Source organism: Phaethon lepturus, unplaced genomic scaffold (genome assembly GCF_000687285.1).
Source record: "Phaethon lepturus isolate BGI_N335 unplaced genomic scaffold, ASM68728v1 scaffold3072, whole genome shotgun sequence".
Lineage (NCBI taxonomy): Eukaryota > Metazoa > Chordata > Aves > Phaethontiformes > Phaethontidae > Phaethon > Phaethon lepturus.
This window is the reverse complement of record NW_010525464.1, coordinates 48,772-67,277: the sequence shown is the minus strand read 5'-3', so window position 1 is coordinate 67,277 and position 18,506 is coordinate 48,772. Positions and strand designations below refer to the sequence as shown.

Below are 18,506 nucleotides of genomic sequence, written 5' to 3'. Positions count from 1 at the left end.
ATTGCTTTTTTTGGGCCCTTTCCCCTACAGTAGCTGTAACATCGGTTACAAGTTAAAAGCTACCTCTTGAAGCCAGTAAAATAGAATAACAATCCAAACCGAGTCATACACTTGTCAAAATGTTGCTTTAAGAATTCTTCAATGGCAGCCACTCACAAGAAGCAAAAATAGAACCCAAATCATAATAACGCTGTCCTATTGGCGAGGTTTGTACAATGCATCCAAGATTAGTTCAGACTATCAAACTGATTAGTAGAGGGTGCAGTAAACCTGGCAAGCAATAATTAAACATACCTGAATGAGTCCTCACATTATAAATTATTTAACACAACATTTGAATACTGAGAATGTTAGACCTGTATCTGTATTGACAGATACACTTAAATACCCAATAGTGACAAGTCTGAAGTAGGTAACCAAGTAGCCAAGTACCCACAACCCAATTCCATTTGTTGCTTAAAAGTTGAGTTGTGATATCAGTGCTAGATTATACAGAAGCAATATTTTGCTATTTAATACACGTGGTTTTAGCAAAATGGGTATCAGTACTGGAAACAGGTAAAACCCCAAGTATTACTCTGCAATTACAACCTTAAATTTGTCACAGCAGCAAGATGACACAAAATATGAACTTGTTTACATTGAGGTGTCAACAACTTAAGTACAGAAAGTTATAATGATCTTATGATGATAGACAAATGATCTATTCTATAATATTTCATTTTACATAAAATATTTTGACCTTGACACTAATTTTTGTAATTATACTGCAATTAAACTTAAGACTTAAATTTAACTACAGCTTTCGTTTTTCAAGATTTACATTATTGTAAAAGATAGTATGTTTTACCTATTCCTATTGCAGGAATTTACATGCTTTATAAAATTGATAATCTTACAAATATAGGTCTGCTACTGAAACTTCCTTTTAAACACATATGCTGTATACTATTGGAGAAGATTATTCTGCAAATTGGCACATACAGGTGAACGAGTGAACCTGCAACTCAAAACACTCTCTCAAGAGTCAGCTTGTACAGTGACATTGAACCCGAAGACCCTGACCCTGCATACTGACCATACGCTTATTGCCACCTACCAAAACACAGGCGCTATTATTCTTCCACACTATTACAACTGAGTTTTCACTGGTACGTACTGACAACCTTTGCAAATTAACACCTATTGTCTGTGAACATTCATAACCTTCTCAGTAGCAAATGATTAAAACAAATTTAAAAACCCATCCCAGTCAGGTAATTACAAGGGCAAAATAGAGTATTACCCAGAAACATCACCAAGTAAACTAAAACTCTGTTCAAGTCCATTGAAATAAGCCAGAGATGCCTAAAAACGTAACTAACTTATGCTGCAAATACAAGACAATGATTCTGGAGTAAACAAGCTGCCTGGATACTAAAAATCTCTTTAAAATACAGTTTATTTGTTTCAAACAAATTCTAGGCCTTATGCAATTAATTGAGCTATTTGCATTGTCTATTTCAGACAACAAATATTTTCTTTAGTAACGGAAACACATAAGTTTCAGATACTGAACTAGTAAAATCAAGATGATATTCAGTGCAATAACTCTTTTTTAAAACCCAACAAATAACTGCAACATTGGGCTGCTGGGGAAAATACTATTTATTATACATTTAAATACAAATTTGAAATGCGTTGTGGACACATCTGCAGGGTTACAGGTAAGAAAAAAATGTACAAAGTTACGTTCAGCATCTCTCAAGATTGACGCTTCAAAAAAAATTCACAAAATAGCAAGAGTTCATCTTTGTAAGAACAGCAAAGATAATAATGCATACAATCTTTTGCTTGGAAGATTATCTTTGTTCCCTCCCTGCATAAAGTACCTAGAGTTTGTAAACAGTCCTTAAAAGTGTTAATAGCTTTAAGGAATGTGTAATCACAGTTCGTATGAATTCATCCAGAAACAAATTATACTGCTACACAGTAGTTTCGTGTTTCCATAACCCAGTTCTAATATTACCAGTACTGTCTGCAGTGAGCAAGGGTCCATCCTGTCCACTGCTTTTAAGTGGTCCGTTCTGAACAGCTAAATTTAAGCCGTATGATTTTTGTTGGTTTTCAAGTTCAACTGCTATTGGTTTCCTTAGAATATCTTTTTTGTTGTTCGTAGCTATTGTTTTTTCAGTATTTCTGCTACTTTTCGGAAGTGTACTGCAAGCGTCACTGCTATCTTGTTGGGATTGGTTATACTGACGTTCTCTGTATGCCAAATAGGCTCTTCGGCTCCTCGAATGCGCCTCACTATTGCTTTGTCGACTTTTAGGTAAGCCATTTTGCACACTTCCTTCCACACTTGTGGGAACATCATATGCGTATTCCCTCAATACTGCCAGCCTGCTAGCACGATGTCCCTTGCTTCTGTTCTTATGATGCCGACTTGGGTGTCCGTTTGTCCGAAACTGTACCTCTAAGGGAGCTACATGCATTTTGATATCATTATCCACTGAATGTTCAGTGAGACTGTTATCGAGTTGAGGACCCGTGTTCAATGGCAAAGAAGTAGGGTGGCACTGAGCTGCTGCAGCTTGTAAGTTAGTTAGTTTACAGCCTTGAGAAGAATTCTTTAGGCTTGACACACTTTTATTTGTGCATGAAGATTCTGCACTACTGTTGGTGCACTTAGGGGCCTCTCCATTTGTTCCGCTGGAACTGGAGGGCTGCACATTTACTTGCACTGAATAGGTACTCCTTCCAGGGCAGCAAGTTGTTATCCAAGCATGCCTGACATCTTCCCTGTTAACGCAATGGTGCACCATAAGAAAGGCACTGAGGCTTAAACATGTTGCCCCAAAAAAACAGCTGAAGATCAGGTCCATGGGATAATACAGGGAAACAGACAGAGCTCCAAAGATCCACAGGGCTACATACAAAAGCAAAGTAAGGCCCACTCCCAGCAGCTGCGCTTGAAAACTGTGCTCATTCTCCAAAGCAGATGTGGAAACCAGTGACACTGACAATGAATCTTGATGGGCCAGTTCCCCATGTTCATTCGTGGCCAGACGCTGCTGTTCCTCAATGGGTTCCTTAAGCTCGTATTTACGTTCAGGGTGACGTTTTAGTTGTATGAATATGCTGAGAAAATACATACAGTTTATGAAGATTATAAAGCTAGCTGGTCCATAAAATGCTCCTAAGCTAGGTTCCCAAGTCATCCAGCAACTGGAAAAGAAACAAACCAAAGAATCAAAATTAACATCTTCTCACTTACGCTTTATCAGTTCATAATGGTACTCTGAAACGATCCTGGCTGTAGTACGTTTTTTGGAAGAATCAGAATGAATTGCAACGAGTACTCAGAAAAGCAAACACATTAAATCTTATGATGGAGCTCTCATTTATATGGTACTTACTAAGGAGCATTAGGTCTGCTGCCATAATTTCGGATGTTTGCTGCTGCTGTTATTCCACAAACGATGATAGGGATCCCTCCACCAATGAGGTAGAACCTAAAAAGTAAAGCCAGTATATCAGTGGCTGCCTAATGGCAATGGATTTTATTCAGTCACCATGAAGGAAATGACAACTTCCCAGGATTCTAGAAATACGCAAGTTGTTTAAGAAAATAAATAGGGTGAATCAGATTTGGGCTTTGGCAATATCAATCTTTTCTAAATGTTCCTGACTACAATTTTTTTTTTTCCTCCTGTTGTAAACCACCTCCCTCTCACAGCTGCTCACTTCCCTTGAAGGCACTGAACGAAGGCATACACAGTCAAAAGTTGTAAACTGCTGGAAGAGAATATAGAAACTTAGAAGGAAAATACTAAGTAGTATGTCTCTTGTTCCAGAGATAAACTTGCCTAATACTATGACACTATGTTCAGAAGATCAGCCATAAGAAGTCTTGTTACTTGGGGGTTTTTGTGTGGAGAGATTTAGGGGGTAGTGTTGGTTTTATTTACAGAGTCCATTAAAAATAAATAATCTCATAGTATATACCTCCTACTTCCCTGTGGTGGTGTTAATGAAAAGTGTATGCCTTCACAAGGACAAGGGCATATGTTGTTGGAGTATCTAATTTTTAATTCCAATTTCTATGAATTCACATTGCATTCAGTAGTGACAGATCAATAATTATTAATAATCATTCCAATTAATGGCACTCCATCCTGCATCTTATGCTAATCCAGTCCAAGTTCACATCAGAAGATGCAGAGAAAACTCCTACTGTGACATATGAATGAATAGTTTCTTTTGTCAACAAGAGACACCTATTCCAATGGCCCTGGACCTTCCCACTGCATTTCAGATTATTCACAAGAAACTACTGCTGTCTCACTTGAGAGTGTCTTGAGTCAGTCTAAAAAGAATTTCTTCTTGGAAGTCTAGGTACACTAAATCTATTACTTAGTTTCTGAATCCTACAAAGATCAAATTCTGTCATTGGTTTATTCCATATCTTGATGCAGCAATCAGGAGCTGGCCAGATGAAACAGATCTTTGTGGCACATTTTAGTCTACTTATCTTTCACTACAAGTTACTAAATCACTGCCTCAAAGATGCACCACCACTCACACACAAGCAGCTAGTTCTACACAAGACAAATTGTTACTGGTGAGAGAGTGAAGCAATATGGGTTGTTTGCAGCCCTAGCTGTGTTTGCTGTATTGAAAGAACATGTTTATAGTTGGCCATGAACCATAATGAGATGAAAAAATAAAAAGCACTTGTGTTGCTGTGTCTAAGTCTTCAGCAATTCCTAAGAGCCCAAACCACAAAGCAAAACTATCATGCAGCAAGGAGCTGTATGAACAGAGTAGCAACTAAAACATGTATGCAAAGTATGCTAGAGGAGATGTAGTAATATCAAGATTTTGGAGCAGAATGCTGTGCAAGATAAAACTTTTCCTTAAGTTAGATCAAAAAGAGAAAAACAAATCTAATGACAAGGGTACACAAGAGGTGTTACGATGGTAACAGGAAAAAAGTGAATAGTGAAATGTTGTGTTTCTAAGTAGAACGTTCACCCAGTATTTGTGTTAGAGTAACACACATTTTTTCATTTATTTTAAATTAAATTACAAAACACAAAATATTTGTCTTTATTTCATGCTTTACATGAAGTATCTTGTTAAAGATCTTCAGCACGGTTCTTTGTAAAGTGGTTCTTTTATGTAAAAAAAAAAAAAACAAACAACAAACACACCCTGAAACTTTCCTTTCATCTTGGTTGGAGAGTGCTGAACAAAACACTGTTTCTGCATGACAAAATCCATTTCCTTCTTGTCATTGGAAGCTGAGGACCTCAGTTGTTTTTAGAACCTCTTGCCTAGCATGGCGATGCAATATACTTGGCATAAAGTTCTTCACAGTTAAGAAATTCCAAAGTGACAAGTGTTACAGTGTCTTCTCAACATGGCTACTGTAAGCCACAGCAAATCTCCTCTCTAGTGTCTATAGTGGCTTTCTGAAGCACACAAGATCCATCTCGAAGCCTTTTCCCACCTTGTTCATGACCTGTGACAAAGTCCCACTAACACACTGAATAAATATCATCATGACAAACAAAATTGTCTTACATGCAGTGCATTTCCCAAAACAAGGAATAAAGCTTATCTATTGTAGAGGGGAAGGAAGCTTAACAGGTATGAAGTCTACCCTGAGAAAATACCTACAGGAACTAAGATCAGCGTAAATGTCATGTCCACCTATCATCTGCAAGGTGGACTTCTTTAAATCCAAAGAACATAGCGTAATTTATGGCAAATAAGGAGAAAAATATGTACCTACATAGGCTTATCGGGGTTTTTTTTTCTGTTCCAAAAGACCCTTTGTAATTCTGAAAAGGCATACAGAGGACAAATATAAACAGCGTGGAGGCAACAGAGTCAGTTGTTTTGTCTCTCAATTCAAGAAACAGGGGGCCTGGTAACAGTAGGTGACCAGTTCCAAACAGGCAAGAAACTGTTGCACAAAACTCTTTGTCCTATGACACCATAGGTAGTTTTGTTTTGCACATAAGTTTAAAAGACAACTGAATGGGAAAAAAAAAAATCCTTCTATGGCTGTTCCATGCAAAAACATCACACATCTGCCTGACTGAGGAAATCCCTGATCTGCAAGAAGCTGGGCATTGAGAAAATCTGAAAAATATGAAGCATGTTTGCTCTGTTCTGATTACTTGCATCCAGAGTTCCTACCATTGTCACAGATGAGGTGTCCATATCTGAAATTGTATGTACATGTTTACGTCCTTGCTGAGCTGAGCCTGTGAGGCTGGTAATCTTACTGTAACATTTTCCAAAGCAAGAACTCCATGACAAATAATAAAGAATGATAAAAAAAAACCCAAAAAGAAAAATAATAAAAGTTAAGGAAAGCAAAGACAGCATTTAAGTGGTATAAATGTTAACCTTCTACCATCTAACCTATGAATTCAATATTACTATATGCTTGCATATAGTACTGCAAATTTTAGTTGATGATATTCAGAAAAGCATTTCTGATTCTCTGCAGTCTCTGTACTTTAAAATCAAGCTTTCCAAGCATTTGGCTATAACTAATCAAAGTTAATCAACTTCTGCCACCTTGTGGAGATTTTCAGCTCAGCAGTTTTTAATTAACATCCAAAGGCTCAGTAAGCTATATTAATAAGTACGTTAATGTTTTCTATTAAAAATTTTTCACATTCAGTAAGTTTGTCCCACTTAAATTTTTATATTGGAAATAATTGAATAGAAATGCTTCACAAAGAACACTTTTTATTTGATAATGACTGATACCTATTTTTGAAATTATTTGTAAGCAATCTTTGGAAAACATATTAAGCTTTATTTACTTAAATTGCAGTTTTGTTAATTGTGTGGTAACACAGTTCTCCACATTTTCTTCTATGATAATTTAATGGGAAGCGTTGCTATCTAAAATCCTAATCAAAGCTCCAGCGGTGATGCTGAAACACTACCAATTTCTTAATTTACAAATCAAGAATGTAGCATTACAACAGTAATGTACTAAGGCCAATCGTCCTTCACCTCATCCTCCTTAACATAATGCTGAGGAACATTATCTGGAACAAACTCTGGAAGGGACTTTACAGACCTGGAAAGAAAATCTATGAAAGGCACTTGCAAAAAAACCAGTAGTGATCCGTTACATTTTCTGTTCAGGATATAATCATAGCAACCTGGGAAATAATGAGGTGCAGAAACAAATAGGCTCACCTCAGCATTGGTCTGGGTGGAGGAGGTGGCTCATCAGGATCTTGACATCTTTTTGCTTTTTTGGTTACTTGCTTGTAAATATTACGAGATGTCACTCCTAGCCACAGTACTGTCGCAAGAGTGGAATAATGCAGAATTATCCCAACCTAAAGAAAAAAAACAACCAAACATTTCCTTTCTACCAAGTTAAAAAATTAATAATTTAACACACAACATACGAAAGCCTGAATTTTCAAAAGCTCAGTACAAGAGAAGTAAAAAACTTCTTACTTTACTGTGACTGTTCTAAATACCCAGTCATTGTGGTTTTCAAAAAAGAAAGTATTTTATGGAAACCCATCTTCGTATCAGTTGAGTCTGGAAAGGCTACATAGCTGCAGTTGCCTCTAGTGGAAGGAAAACTTAATGCAGGAAGAAATTTGCTGGCCAACATGTTTAAGATTACACATCAGTCATACACTTTAGGAAACTTTATTTTACAGAACACAACTTTAAAATGTCTTGTGTTACAGATATTATTCAAACTGAAACAAGTAAGGGAACATCAAGCTAATGATATTGTGGTAACCATGTAGCAGGCAGCAAAACACAGACAGCTAACAAATTCATCAGTGATTTTAACATAATGCAAAAAAAAAAAAATTGAAGTGTCATACTTTAGATATTTAACCAGCTCAAACATTAATGCAAAGTCAGCCTCACAGACTGACTAGGCACGACTGTTAAGAGAATGGTTGTCTGTCAGATCCTTTTCCACGTGCATTATTTTATAAACTGAATGTTATTTTCTAAAAGAAGTTCCAGGAATTCCCAAGTTCCTGGGGTTTTGTTGAGGAAAGACACAATCTGGTTGTCCTGTATTTCCTTACTTACAAGCCAACACTGAGATGAAGTGCCTGCAGGAATTAGGTTTCATATGTCCCTTAAATGACAGCACACAAGCACGGAAGAAGCAACACTTCCATTTCTGTTAAAATGACTGAAACTTGCAAGAAACACACCTCCAATCACCAGTAAAAGCACAACTTTTAAACAACCCATCCATATCACAGAATTTCTCTTGGAGGATTACTGTCTCCAAGGCGGCAAGGAAAAAAGATTACCGTTTGTCAAACTTTTTCCTCATCTCCATATATATATGTGTGTGTGTGCGCGCACGCGCGCGCACATGCATATGCACGTACACAGACTAGCATTCTCTTTGTATTTGTAGGAGAAAGATCAGGTACCTGTTTTATTGCACCTTGAACCATCAACCTAATAACTACTATAAATTCAAACAAAAAGCATTATGGACTATTACGGATCACTGGATGGAAAAAAAAAAAGAGAACATTAAAAAAATTTCCCTGTTACCTTTTCCAAAACAGTAACACTTCTATTATACTGAAACACTGCAACTGAATTAGAGATGGCCAAATTTTAGAAGAACAAATTGTTGTAAAAGAGGAGTCTCAATAAAGCTAGTGATGTTTGTATAAAGAAAGCATGTGATTGACTTGAAACACTTCTCTTTGTCCCTTTAGGTTACACTGAGCAAATGGAAATAAATATTTTAATACCTGTGGAAATCAGCTTTCACATGGTCTGTAAAGGCTACACACAGGCCTATAAAACAATTAAGTCTCAAAAGCAAAACTAACAGGTAAAACATTTTCTGTGAGAGCATTTTGGGAAAAAAAATTTCTGTTCCACTTATGAAATACTTCTCCAATTTTCAAGTAGGAAATTAGTTTTATCTTCATTGATAGATGAAAATACAAGAGAAATCTTTAAGGTAAAAAAGATTCTTTTTTTGCCTAAATTTTACATTCTGATGAAAATGCCTGAACAGTACTACTGTTCTGTAGGAGGCAAGTGGGCGCATATACACATATAGGAATATGAAACTGGTAACTAATTTCTAAGTGCTTGCACTTTTACTTACTGCTTGGCAAATGCTGGCATGCCTGGTCTGAGTTATGCCTCCAATAAACATCACACATGTCAGGAAAATATGAAAGCTCAGGTTAACTAGCATATGCCAGCTTTTTACACTGATCCTGATCACACTGTTAAAAGAAACAAATTAGACAACAGAAAACACAGCTGCATTATTGTCTTCCAGAAACTAGCAAGATACACTTGTGATAAATGGGATATAATTACCATTAATGATTATTTGACTACCACATACTTTGTAATCAAATATAATCTCTGGTCTTCATCACAAGAAATTAAAACACCCTCCTATTAACTAGCTTTATACAACTATTTGGGGTCTGATTCAAAAATTTTAGGCTTCAAGCTTTCACATCCACAGAAATGTAAAAGGCTGAAGAGTTTTTAAATTCTACCATCTTTGAGTGGTCTCTTCTTTCATTATGAAGCAGAAGTGAAGAATTAAAGAGATACATGGTTATGAGAGCTAAATTGTCATACTCGAGAACAGATGAAATAGCTAGTTGCTTAACTGTTAGTCTGCATCAACAAATTTTATAGGAAGAAAACCCAACAAATGCAGATTACTAGATCGTGTTCCTACCAAAAAGAAAAAAGTAGTACTAAGCACTATGAAACTAATTTTTTTAGTCTAGTAATTTTGATTCATACCTGTGATGGTATATGTAACTGATTATGATCATCAACAGGCACATTAGCAAAACCATGGCAGTGGCATAAATTACTGGATGCAAAAGATCAGCTGGCTGCGTATATAATTCAGCTCCTGTCAAGTCCTGACAACAAAAACAGAATTAACATTAGTCCACCTTATGTCTCCATTTCGTGGGGGTGGGGGGATTGGCACAGGAAACACAAAATAAAGTAGTAACAGAAGCCTTCTAGATTAAATACCTCCCCCCCCCAATCCTCCAATTATTTATTATTTGATGTTCCTGGCTTTCTTCCATGATCACCTGCTATTCTGGCTGACCTTTATAAATGCAGTCACACATCTCTTAGAACACTTTAACTTCATATAAGCTTGAATATACAGAGAAGTTCGCAGCTTATATACACACACCATTTTCTTCTTCTTAAAATACTTACATGTATAGCATGTAGAACTGTGTGTTTCAGTTATGATTATCTTCTGCAACAACCCAAAGAATGTTACAGAAAGTGCCCTCAGAAGTTTGCAGATGCTACAGGTTGGGGAGACTGATCCAGAGAGTGGAGGATATTCAGAGGAATGTCGGTGAGCCAGAGAAATGGGCTGATAAAACATCATGAAGAAGTTTAGCAAAGGAAAACGTGGTGAGATCTGCATCTGGGATGGAATAATCCCCTGCATGCAGCAATACAGGTTGGGCACTGGACCGAACAGAAACCAACCGAAGGACCATTTGAGCATACTGGTAGACAAAAGCTGACCACAAGTCCACAGTGTAGCCTGCAGCCCAAGGCCACACTTCACTGTACTAGCAAAACCACAGCAAACAGGTGGATTGATTATTCTCTTCTGCACAGCACTGTGAGACCACCTCTGCAGAACTGTCTTTAATTTGAGGCTCCCCAGTACAAGAATGGCACTGACATACTGGTTGGCGCAAGTCTAACAGATCACTAGGAAGACTAGCAGGCTGAAAGCACACAATGCCTGCAGCTGAAAAAGGTGGGTTTGTTAATCTTTAAGAAAAAAAGGAAGATAGGAGAAATCTCATTACTGTATTGAACTACCTACTGGGATGGTATAAAGAAGACTGAGTCTTGGAGCTGAACCATGAAATGATGAGAGGCAATGGACATTATCAGCAACATGGACAATTCTGATTAGATACCAGAAAAAAATTCTGCTGAAAGTGGCCACATGCTGCCCAGGCAGACTGTGTAATCTCTGTCCTTGGAGATACTCAAAGCTTGACTGAATATGACCTGGAGCAATATGATCTGACTTTGAAGCTGATCAAACTTTGAGCAGGTAATTGGACCAAATGACACCCAGATGTTACTACCAGCCTGTTATTCTCTGATTACTGCTTGACTGGAATAGACAATTGGCAACTCGAACAGAATTCAAGAGCTCTTCTGAACTGTTCAAGTTTTCTGAACCCACGCACCAAAATGTTACTCAAGAAGTAAGCATGAAATGGAACTTTGGACTGTTAAAGCACAGCAGTATTTCAAATAACATCTGAGGAGTGACATTTCCATTTACTAACAAAAATAGCAAGAGAAATAAAATTCTGTTTGGATGCAGTTACAATTTACTAGGGTTCCATTTCCATAATAGTAACGAACACTGTAAAAAAAAAAAAAAAACCACACCCACCCCCAAACCACAAAACCAACAAAACTTCAGTCCCTTCCAGCACAAAATAAAACAAATTTGCTTAACTAAGATCTGTGGAAAAATCTAATAATCTATCTTTTTCAGAATGGACAGGATACAGAAACTCCTCTCACCTATAATTCTGACTGAGTCTCTCCGATCTCTAGAGTTAGTAAAGGTCAAAAGTGTGCTGGGGGAAAGGACAACAAATTTGGCATTCACAAAGAACAGCAGAACATTAGAGGAAGCTTCAGTTTGTTTTGAGAAAAATCACAATGATATACAACTTGTTTTTAAGGTTAAGACGGGTAATCTGATCTCATGGACAGGAGAAGAGTTCTTAAATTGAGGCTTACAATTAAATTACAGAGTCAGCAGTCTCTTCACCACTCCTTCAATTGTTCTTTCATCAGAATATAAATTTGTTATTCTTAAGTCACTCACCAACCTCATTTCAAAGTAATTTAATCAGATTGTCAATTTGATTTTTATGTATTTGGCTTTCTTTGGCACCTGGAAAAAACACTTCAGGAGAGATCATAAGATATTATGCCTCAGGCAGCCAGTCTCATCTGATTTCAACACTACCCATGGCCTGGTTGATATCCATCTGGAGATCCCTAGGAACGCACCGCTGTTCGAAGCATGAGTGAATGTATTGTCATACATAGCCGGTGACTATTAGAGAACAGAAACTGTAGGAGAATACCAGTTGCTGCTTCCAGACTGGTGACAGAAAACAAGATGTCATGCATGTATTGCCGTGAACTTCAAGAACAAGAGCTACAAAATCAGAAGATTTACAATAGTCTAAAACATCTGAAAAACTCAAAAACTCAGTAAGCCTAGCCTAGCTAGCAAAGACCTTGACCCAACACCCACTAAGTCAAATTCTTACCAGTTGTGCTGACATTTTTAATCAGACCTACTAAAAGGAGTAAGGGGAGCTAGTAATGTTATTTCTGAGCTAAACTAATCCTAAATAATTTAGTAAAAAAGAATGACAGTAAAATAACAATAGAGATAACATTAAGAAGAACATTGGGGCATTTATAGCCAACTAGCCAAACTGTTTCTTCTCAACTACCATTGCTGGCTTTTTTAACTCTGCTGTAGGCCTATAATAATGAGATTTCAGCTGAGCCTCTTGTTTATCTCTTCTATTATTAAAAAGTGGTTAAAAATATTTCCAAATAAATACAAAATTTTATAACTGTAGCTTCCTAAATCACTAGATTAGAAAACTAGATGCTCAGTTAACAGGTTCCCTTGTCAGAGAGGACTTTACATTATGTTCCGAAACATATAAAGACGGGTCGGTACATTACAACCTGCTTTCTTCTACACGTAAGATTTTTCCACTGATCTTAGTATACTCAAAGAGTGAAGTAACTCTGGTTAAGTCATTCACCACCCAGCCAGGATGATGGAATATTGTGTTCAGGTCCCTCCTATCACTACTGTTCATGGATTTGATGTTGATGACAGCTGCTGAATTAAAAGCTAAACTAAAACTGAACCTAAAAGAACCTCCTATGAGCCTGGGACCAGAACCCAGACTTTCACAACACTATGAGAGTCTACAAATGAAATAGGCTAGTACAGCTTTTTTAGTTAATATGTGGACAGGTATTACAAAAACTTTTTCCAGGAGCTGCTTCGACATCCAGAGCTTTTGCACTGTATTAACTGTGTGCAAGGAACATTTAACAGATGAGCATTACTCTCTGTCCTCCTCCACCTACGTCCTCCTCTCCAGTCCCTACAGCCTAGCATTTTGAGAAGTAGCTAAATATCTAAGGAATACCAGTTTTGAGCAAGGACAGAATAAGCGCCACGAAGAAAGCTGCCCCTTCCTCTAACTTTTTTTTAATTTCTGATTGTCAACATTTCTCTGTGTAACTCACAATAAGATACTGATACAATCTTACCGTGTATTAATTTAGAGATAGTAATTTACAGCAGCAGATTGAATATGCTCTTCATTTTTCTTCCTCCAGGTGGCAGAAGTGTGACCAATTTAAAGCATAATCTCTTTACATGCATACTACATATACAAATGAAATTTAATTCCATTTTAAAGAATGCTGTTATGTTTTAGGAAAGGATTATATATTTTTAAAATATCAAAGAAGGCAACTATAGAATTATAACAGTTTGAAGTAATTTAAAACAGTACCTTCAGAGGTAAAGTGAAAAGTTGTTCTCTTTGAGCTCTTTTAAGAAGCTTGGCATGTAAATTAATTTCATGTCTAGCCTTTTTTACTGTTTAATGCTCTTTAGAGGCAGTTTTAAAAATTTGACCTGCAAAGCCGAAGTTGCAACTTCTCATGCACTGATCATAAAGGAATCCTCTTTCTTCAATGTACAGTCACATAAATATATGTAATTAATTCCACACAGTGCACATTAACTACAACAAAACACATACCAAATTTACACTTAAGTTAACAATATCTCCTAAACCTCTTACTATTTCACTCAGCTTCCTACTAGCCTACCATTTTTATCACATTTTATCATTTATCATCTGTGGCGATGACCCATGAGCAGGTAACAGTCACCATCTTGTAAAAAGGGAAGCTTCAGAGGCCAGATTCTGAAACAAAGAGCTCTGGGAACAAAGAAGAAATCGTATTTCATAACTGAAGAGCTCTAAAAGATGTCTTGCTCCCTTCTTCAACTATCATTGTATTTTAGAACTGGTTAACCATTTTATTGACATCAATATGCTAAGATTAGAGTTAAGATACTATGTTTTAAGCAATATTTCAAAAATATTTTGAACAGTAACTGAGTATTTTGATTTCTTCTTCCTTTTTCAGTCAATATCTTCTGGTAACAGACCTACATACTGGTGAATTAATAGCTAATAGTTATCTCTGATTAAGGATCACAGTAAAAAAAAATACCTAGGAAGACAGTCCTGTCAACAGACAAAGCTAACAGATTTCATCTAACACAGAGAAGATAAGGGTTTTTTGACTGTTACCTTTCTTTATTTTAAACTGTCATTATTAGACTAAAATTCATTAAACCCTATTGATTAAGTAGCTCATTAAAATGGCTTCCTATAATAGAGTACTTTTCATATGAAAATTCTTTTGTCTAGTACATTCAGCAATTAATTGCACTTTGACAGAATTCCACTTAAACCTCATCTTACATCAACATTTATAAACATAACCGAAAACTAAGACTTATTTCTTATGTCTAGTTTTATGTGAAATGGAACATGGGAATGCTCTTTTTCTTTAATGCCAAAAAAAACCCCCACAAAACCAAAACCTCACAGAATTGCATTTTGAATATTTTTAAGTTCCAGAAAGGAGAAATGTAATTCTAAGTGTCATACCATTAAAACTGCATAGTTGCTGAGGGAGTAGCACTGAATGGTAGTAATATTTTCATCAGACAGAAGAATGCGACAACCATCAGATTTCCATCCCCCTTGTCCATTCAGTAGATCAAAGTCCCACTGAGCTGCAACAGCATCTGCTCCATGCGCAATGCGCCGCAGTGTCACATTTATAGGAACGTGGTGACTGGCTAGGTTTAAGCCATCTGTTAGAAAAGAAATGTATTTGCACATAAATTTCTCAACATGTAACACATTAGATTCTAAAAACCTTTTATTAGATATATGCTAGTCAAAACAAAGGATTCAAAAGTGGTCCTTATTTTTAAAGGTCATATAAAGTAATGAAGAAAAACAAACCTATCTTGGTAAGAATAACTGGTGTTACAACTGTACGACGTTTCCCATCATCAGCCAGATTTGTTGAATTTCCTGTTGCTGGAAAAAGCTTTCCATTTCTAAATGCAATAAGCTGAAGCTTGTAGACAGATTCATCTGCTGGTCTGATTTCTCTTTTTTGCTTTTGGGTGAAAAGGGAAGCTGGCAACTGGATAGAAGCCTCTACAATTGTGTTCTAGAAATAAACAGTGTTTTAAAGATAAAATTAAATTCTTTACTGAGATTAAATTAGCAACTCCTCCAACTCAACAGTATCAGAGATGAATGCTTTTAGAAGACTATGTATTGTGACAAATACATTTCTGACAGTGTTTCCAAGTAAGCCATAATAAAATAGTTGAATCAGGTTATTAAAGTCTTAACACTTTAAAAAAAAGTTCAGATTCTGTAGTTACCTTACTCATTACAGAGAGTAAAGTTGAAGTTGGGATCAGTAAACTATTGCTAGAGTTTTCCAGATTAGACTATTGCAACTAGAAACAGCAACTGAGACAAGCAGTCGGTGCTGTAATTGTGCATTAGTGCCATTCAAAATGAAATGCTGTATACAAACAGGTTTTGATAACTTGTATATAAATTATACTTGGGTAGGGAAGCATGCATGCAATTTCATAGAATTACAGAAATATAATTTCAAATATACACCCTGCAGTGACGTTCAAGCACATTAAGTGATAAAAGCAAACTGGTATGTTGGGGAATGTAACTGAAAAAATACTTTTACAGAATATGAGGAAGTGTTTTCATCCTATACACACCCACATATGTATGTGTGCGTGTCTGTGTACAGTACATTACATATGTTACAGTATCACTCTGAGCAGAATATTTCAGATATTTAAGGAGACTTAATATCTGATTTAATATGTAATCAAGGTGAAAATACAGCAAAATAAAGTATTATTATGAACCAGGGACCATTTCAATTTCCATACTTATGAAAAGGTCTGGAAGCATCTTTCAACTTAAGATGTTTTACTAAAGGAAACCACACCTACTCATTAAAAACTGTGTCCATTAAAAAGTTATTCTAATATAGAACTCTATTATCATTTTCACTTTAATTATCTCTTGTCACAGTCATTCTGGATTACATAAAAATGCTACTTTAACATTAGAAATTAATAATATAAGCTTGCTTTCCAAATGGCTCATATTTAAGACATTATTACAAAGTCAGTAGGCAAACAATGAGTATCCGACCTTTAACGCCAGACTTGAGAGTGTATTTGAAACGTTGCACTTAAAGCTTAATTGTTTATCTAGATTTCCATCTGGATCTCTTCTCCCATATTCACTGAGTCCTGTACGGTCTGATGTAGCCACTTTTTGAAATACGGTGCATGTCATCCCAGTGAAAGCGGCAGCCTTTATTACATAAGCCTCAAGAGCAATATTTGGAGAATACTGTGACAACAAAAATCAAACATTAAATAATTTTACACACCCCAGGAAGAATAATAAATAATCTTAAAGGGATTTTGTGCCATAACAGAAAAAAAGCACAGAGAACTGTTTCTGTTTATCTGGCAGGGATAAATTGTTTCAGAGTATTTCTCTTCTCCCTACAGAAATAGTAGGCATTTCAGATAATGCCAACATCTGTTAAGAAAAATGAAAAGCTACTGAAACTTGAGAGCCAGGAAAATGTCTTCTAAATAAATAAATTTATACTCACAGTAGAATAAACTTGAGCTCCATTTGCAAGACGATACATAGCAATTTTCTGTAGACACTGTACAATTCTAGTGCAAGCCTTGGCTTCTCTTTGTGCCATCCACAGAACACGTTCATCAGCTAACATAATGTTACTTGCTATGTCCACCATCACATCACCAAGCTAACAGGAAAGAGAAATAAGACTATTTTATAACTTTGAAAGCATTCATCAAGTAGGATCATTATCAGAAAATACAAAGCCACTTGTCAGCAGTAAAAGGAAATTGGTTGTTCCTATTTAAATCACCATCTGTCACATTGAGATACCGGAATACCTTGACTCATACATTTACCTCCATCCAAGAAAATTGTTATGCCAATGTAATTTGTCTGTTTACATTATACTTAGAAAACAAAAACATGAGAAATAAGGTATTTCATTAAAAGCAAAGAGTGTAATACTCTACATTCTACTGTACTAATTATTTAAAAGGACAATTTAAAGTCAACTTTAAACCTAAAATAAATAAAAATAGAATAAACTATAAATCAACAATAATAGAATCATAGAATAGTTTGAGTTGGAAGGGACCTTTGAAGGTCAAAGGTCATCTAGTCCTAGTCATCTAGTCTAGTTGAGGATGTCCCTGCAATGAGCAGGGACATCCTCAACTAGATAGGTTGCTCAGAGCCCCGTCCACCCTGACCTTGAATGTTTCCAAAAATTAGCACAAAACCCTTCTACTTCTCCTTTTGCTATGCCTGCCTTTTCTTTGATTCCTTCCTTGCTAGCCTTCAATTTTGCATGAACTGTTTTAGGTCGCAGGTTATACATGAGAGAGACAGCAAATACCTGTAGGTACCAGAGCTGCTTTCAAATCATCAATTACATTGTTGTGAGTTTATGCTCACACTCCCTTACTTTGTATCCTCTATGACAGATAAATACAAACTATAAAAGGAATTCATTTATTTAGGGCACAACTCTGCCAAAATTAATGAGCACCTACACTGACAATGTCGACCCAACACCATACTTTCACAACATTTATGAAACAGGGACAAATATTGGACCAAAAGAAAAGGTGCATGTATTTTTTAGTTGAATGAACTGAAATGAAATTCACAGTGCCTAAATTTAGGGACTGGAGTTTTTTGTGTAAAAAGAGACAGTGCGGGTTAAGGAAGACCTCTCCTTTACCATCGAGGCTTCCCAATTGATTTTCAGAATATTACTAGTGAGAAGAGAACACAATAGTTTGCTATACTTTTTTTAAATCTTCAAAAATAAAGGCAAGAACAGGAGTATAAAAATATTTACTTTTTTTTTTTTTTTTTTTTTTTTACAAACTGTCACTTTTGGGGACAGAAGCTACAATCAGTAAACATTCTCAACAGCTAACACAGAACCTCAAGCAGCATTTGCAGGCTGTAGCCCTTTTCATTAAATTCCCAAGGACAAATCAAAGTTAAATTAATTGAAGATGCTTATTATGGCTTATTACTACTTGAAAACTGGTAACACGTTTTACACATCAACAAATGGTGGTTTTACAATAAATTATCAGTATTAAGAACCTGAAGTCAGGGGACTTAAGATGTTTCATACTTTTAAAAAATAATACA

The 18,506-nt window shown here is 36.1% G+C and overlaps 1 protein-coding gene across 1 annotated transcript in view; it reads right to left on the bottom strand.

Moving 5' to 3' along the window:
* Positions 1–1,629: 1,629 nt before the first annotated feature.
* GPR125 (G protein-coupled receptor 125) overlaps positions 1,630–18,506 on the bottom strand; it is a gene marked incomplete at its 5' end in the record, with an annotated part of 49,936 nt that continues 33,059 nt past the window's right edge. The window contains 9 exons of the mRNA XM_010282743.1: positions 1,630–3,207; positions 3,399–3,494; positions 7,213–7,358; positions 9,140–9,263; positions 9,805–9,929; positions 14,820–15,028; positions 15,183–15,396; positions 16,425–16,628; positions 16,900–17,061. Of these exons, the coding sequence (XP_010281045.1) occupies positions 1,965–3,207; positions 3,399–3,494; positions 7,213–7,358; positions 9,140–9,263; positions 9,805–9,929; positions 14,820–15,028; positions 15,183–15,396; positions 16,425–16,628; positions 16,900–17,061 (2,523 nt within the window). The remainder of the gene's footprint in view (positions 3,208–3,398; positions 3,495–7,212; positions 7,359–9,139; positions 9,264–9,804; positions 9,930–14,819; positions 15,029–15,182; positions 15,397–16,424; positions 16,629–16,899; positions 17,062–18,506) is intronic.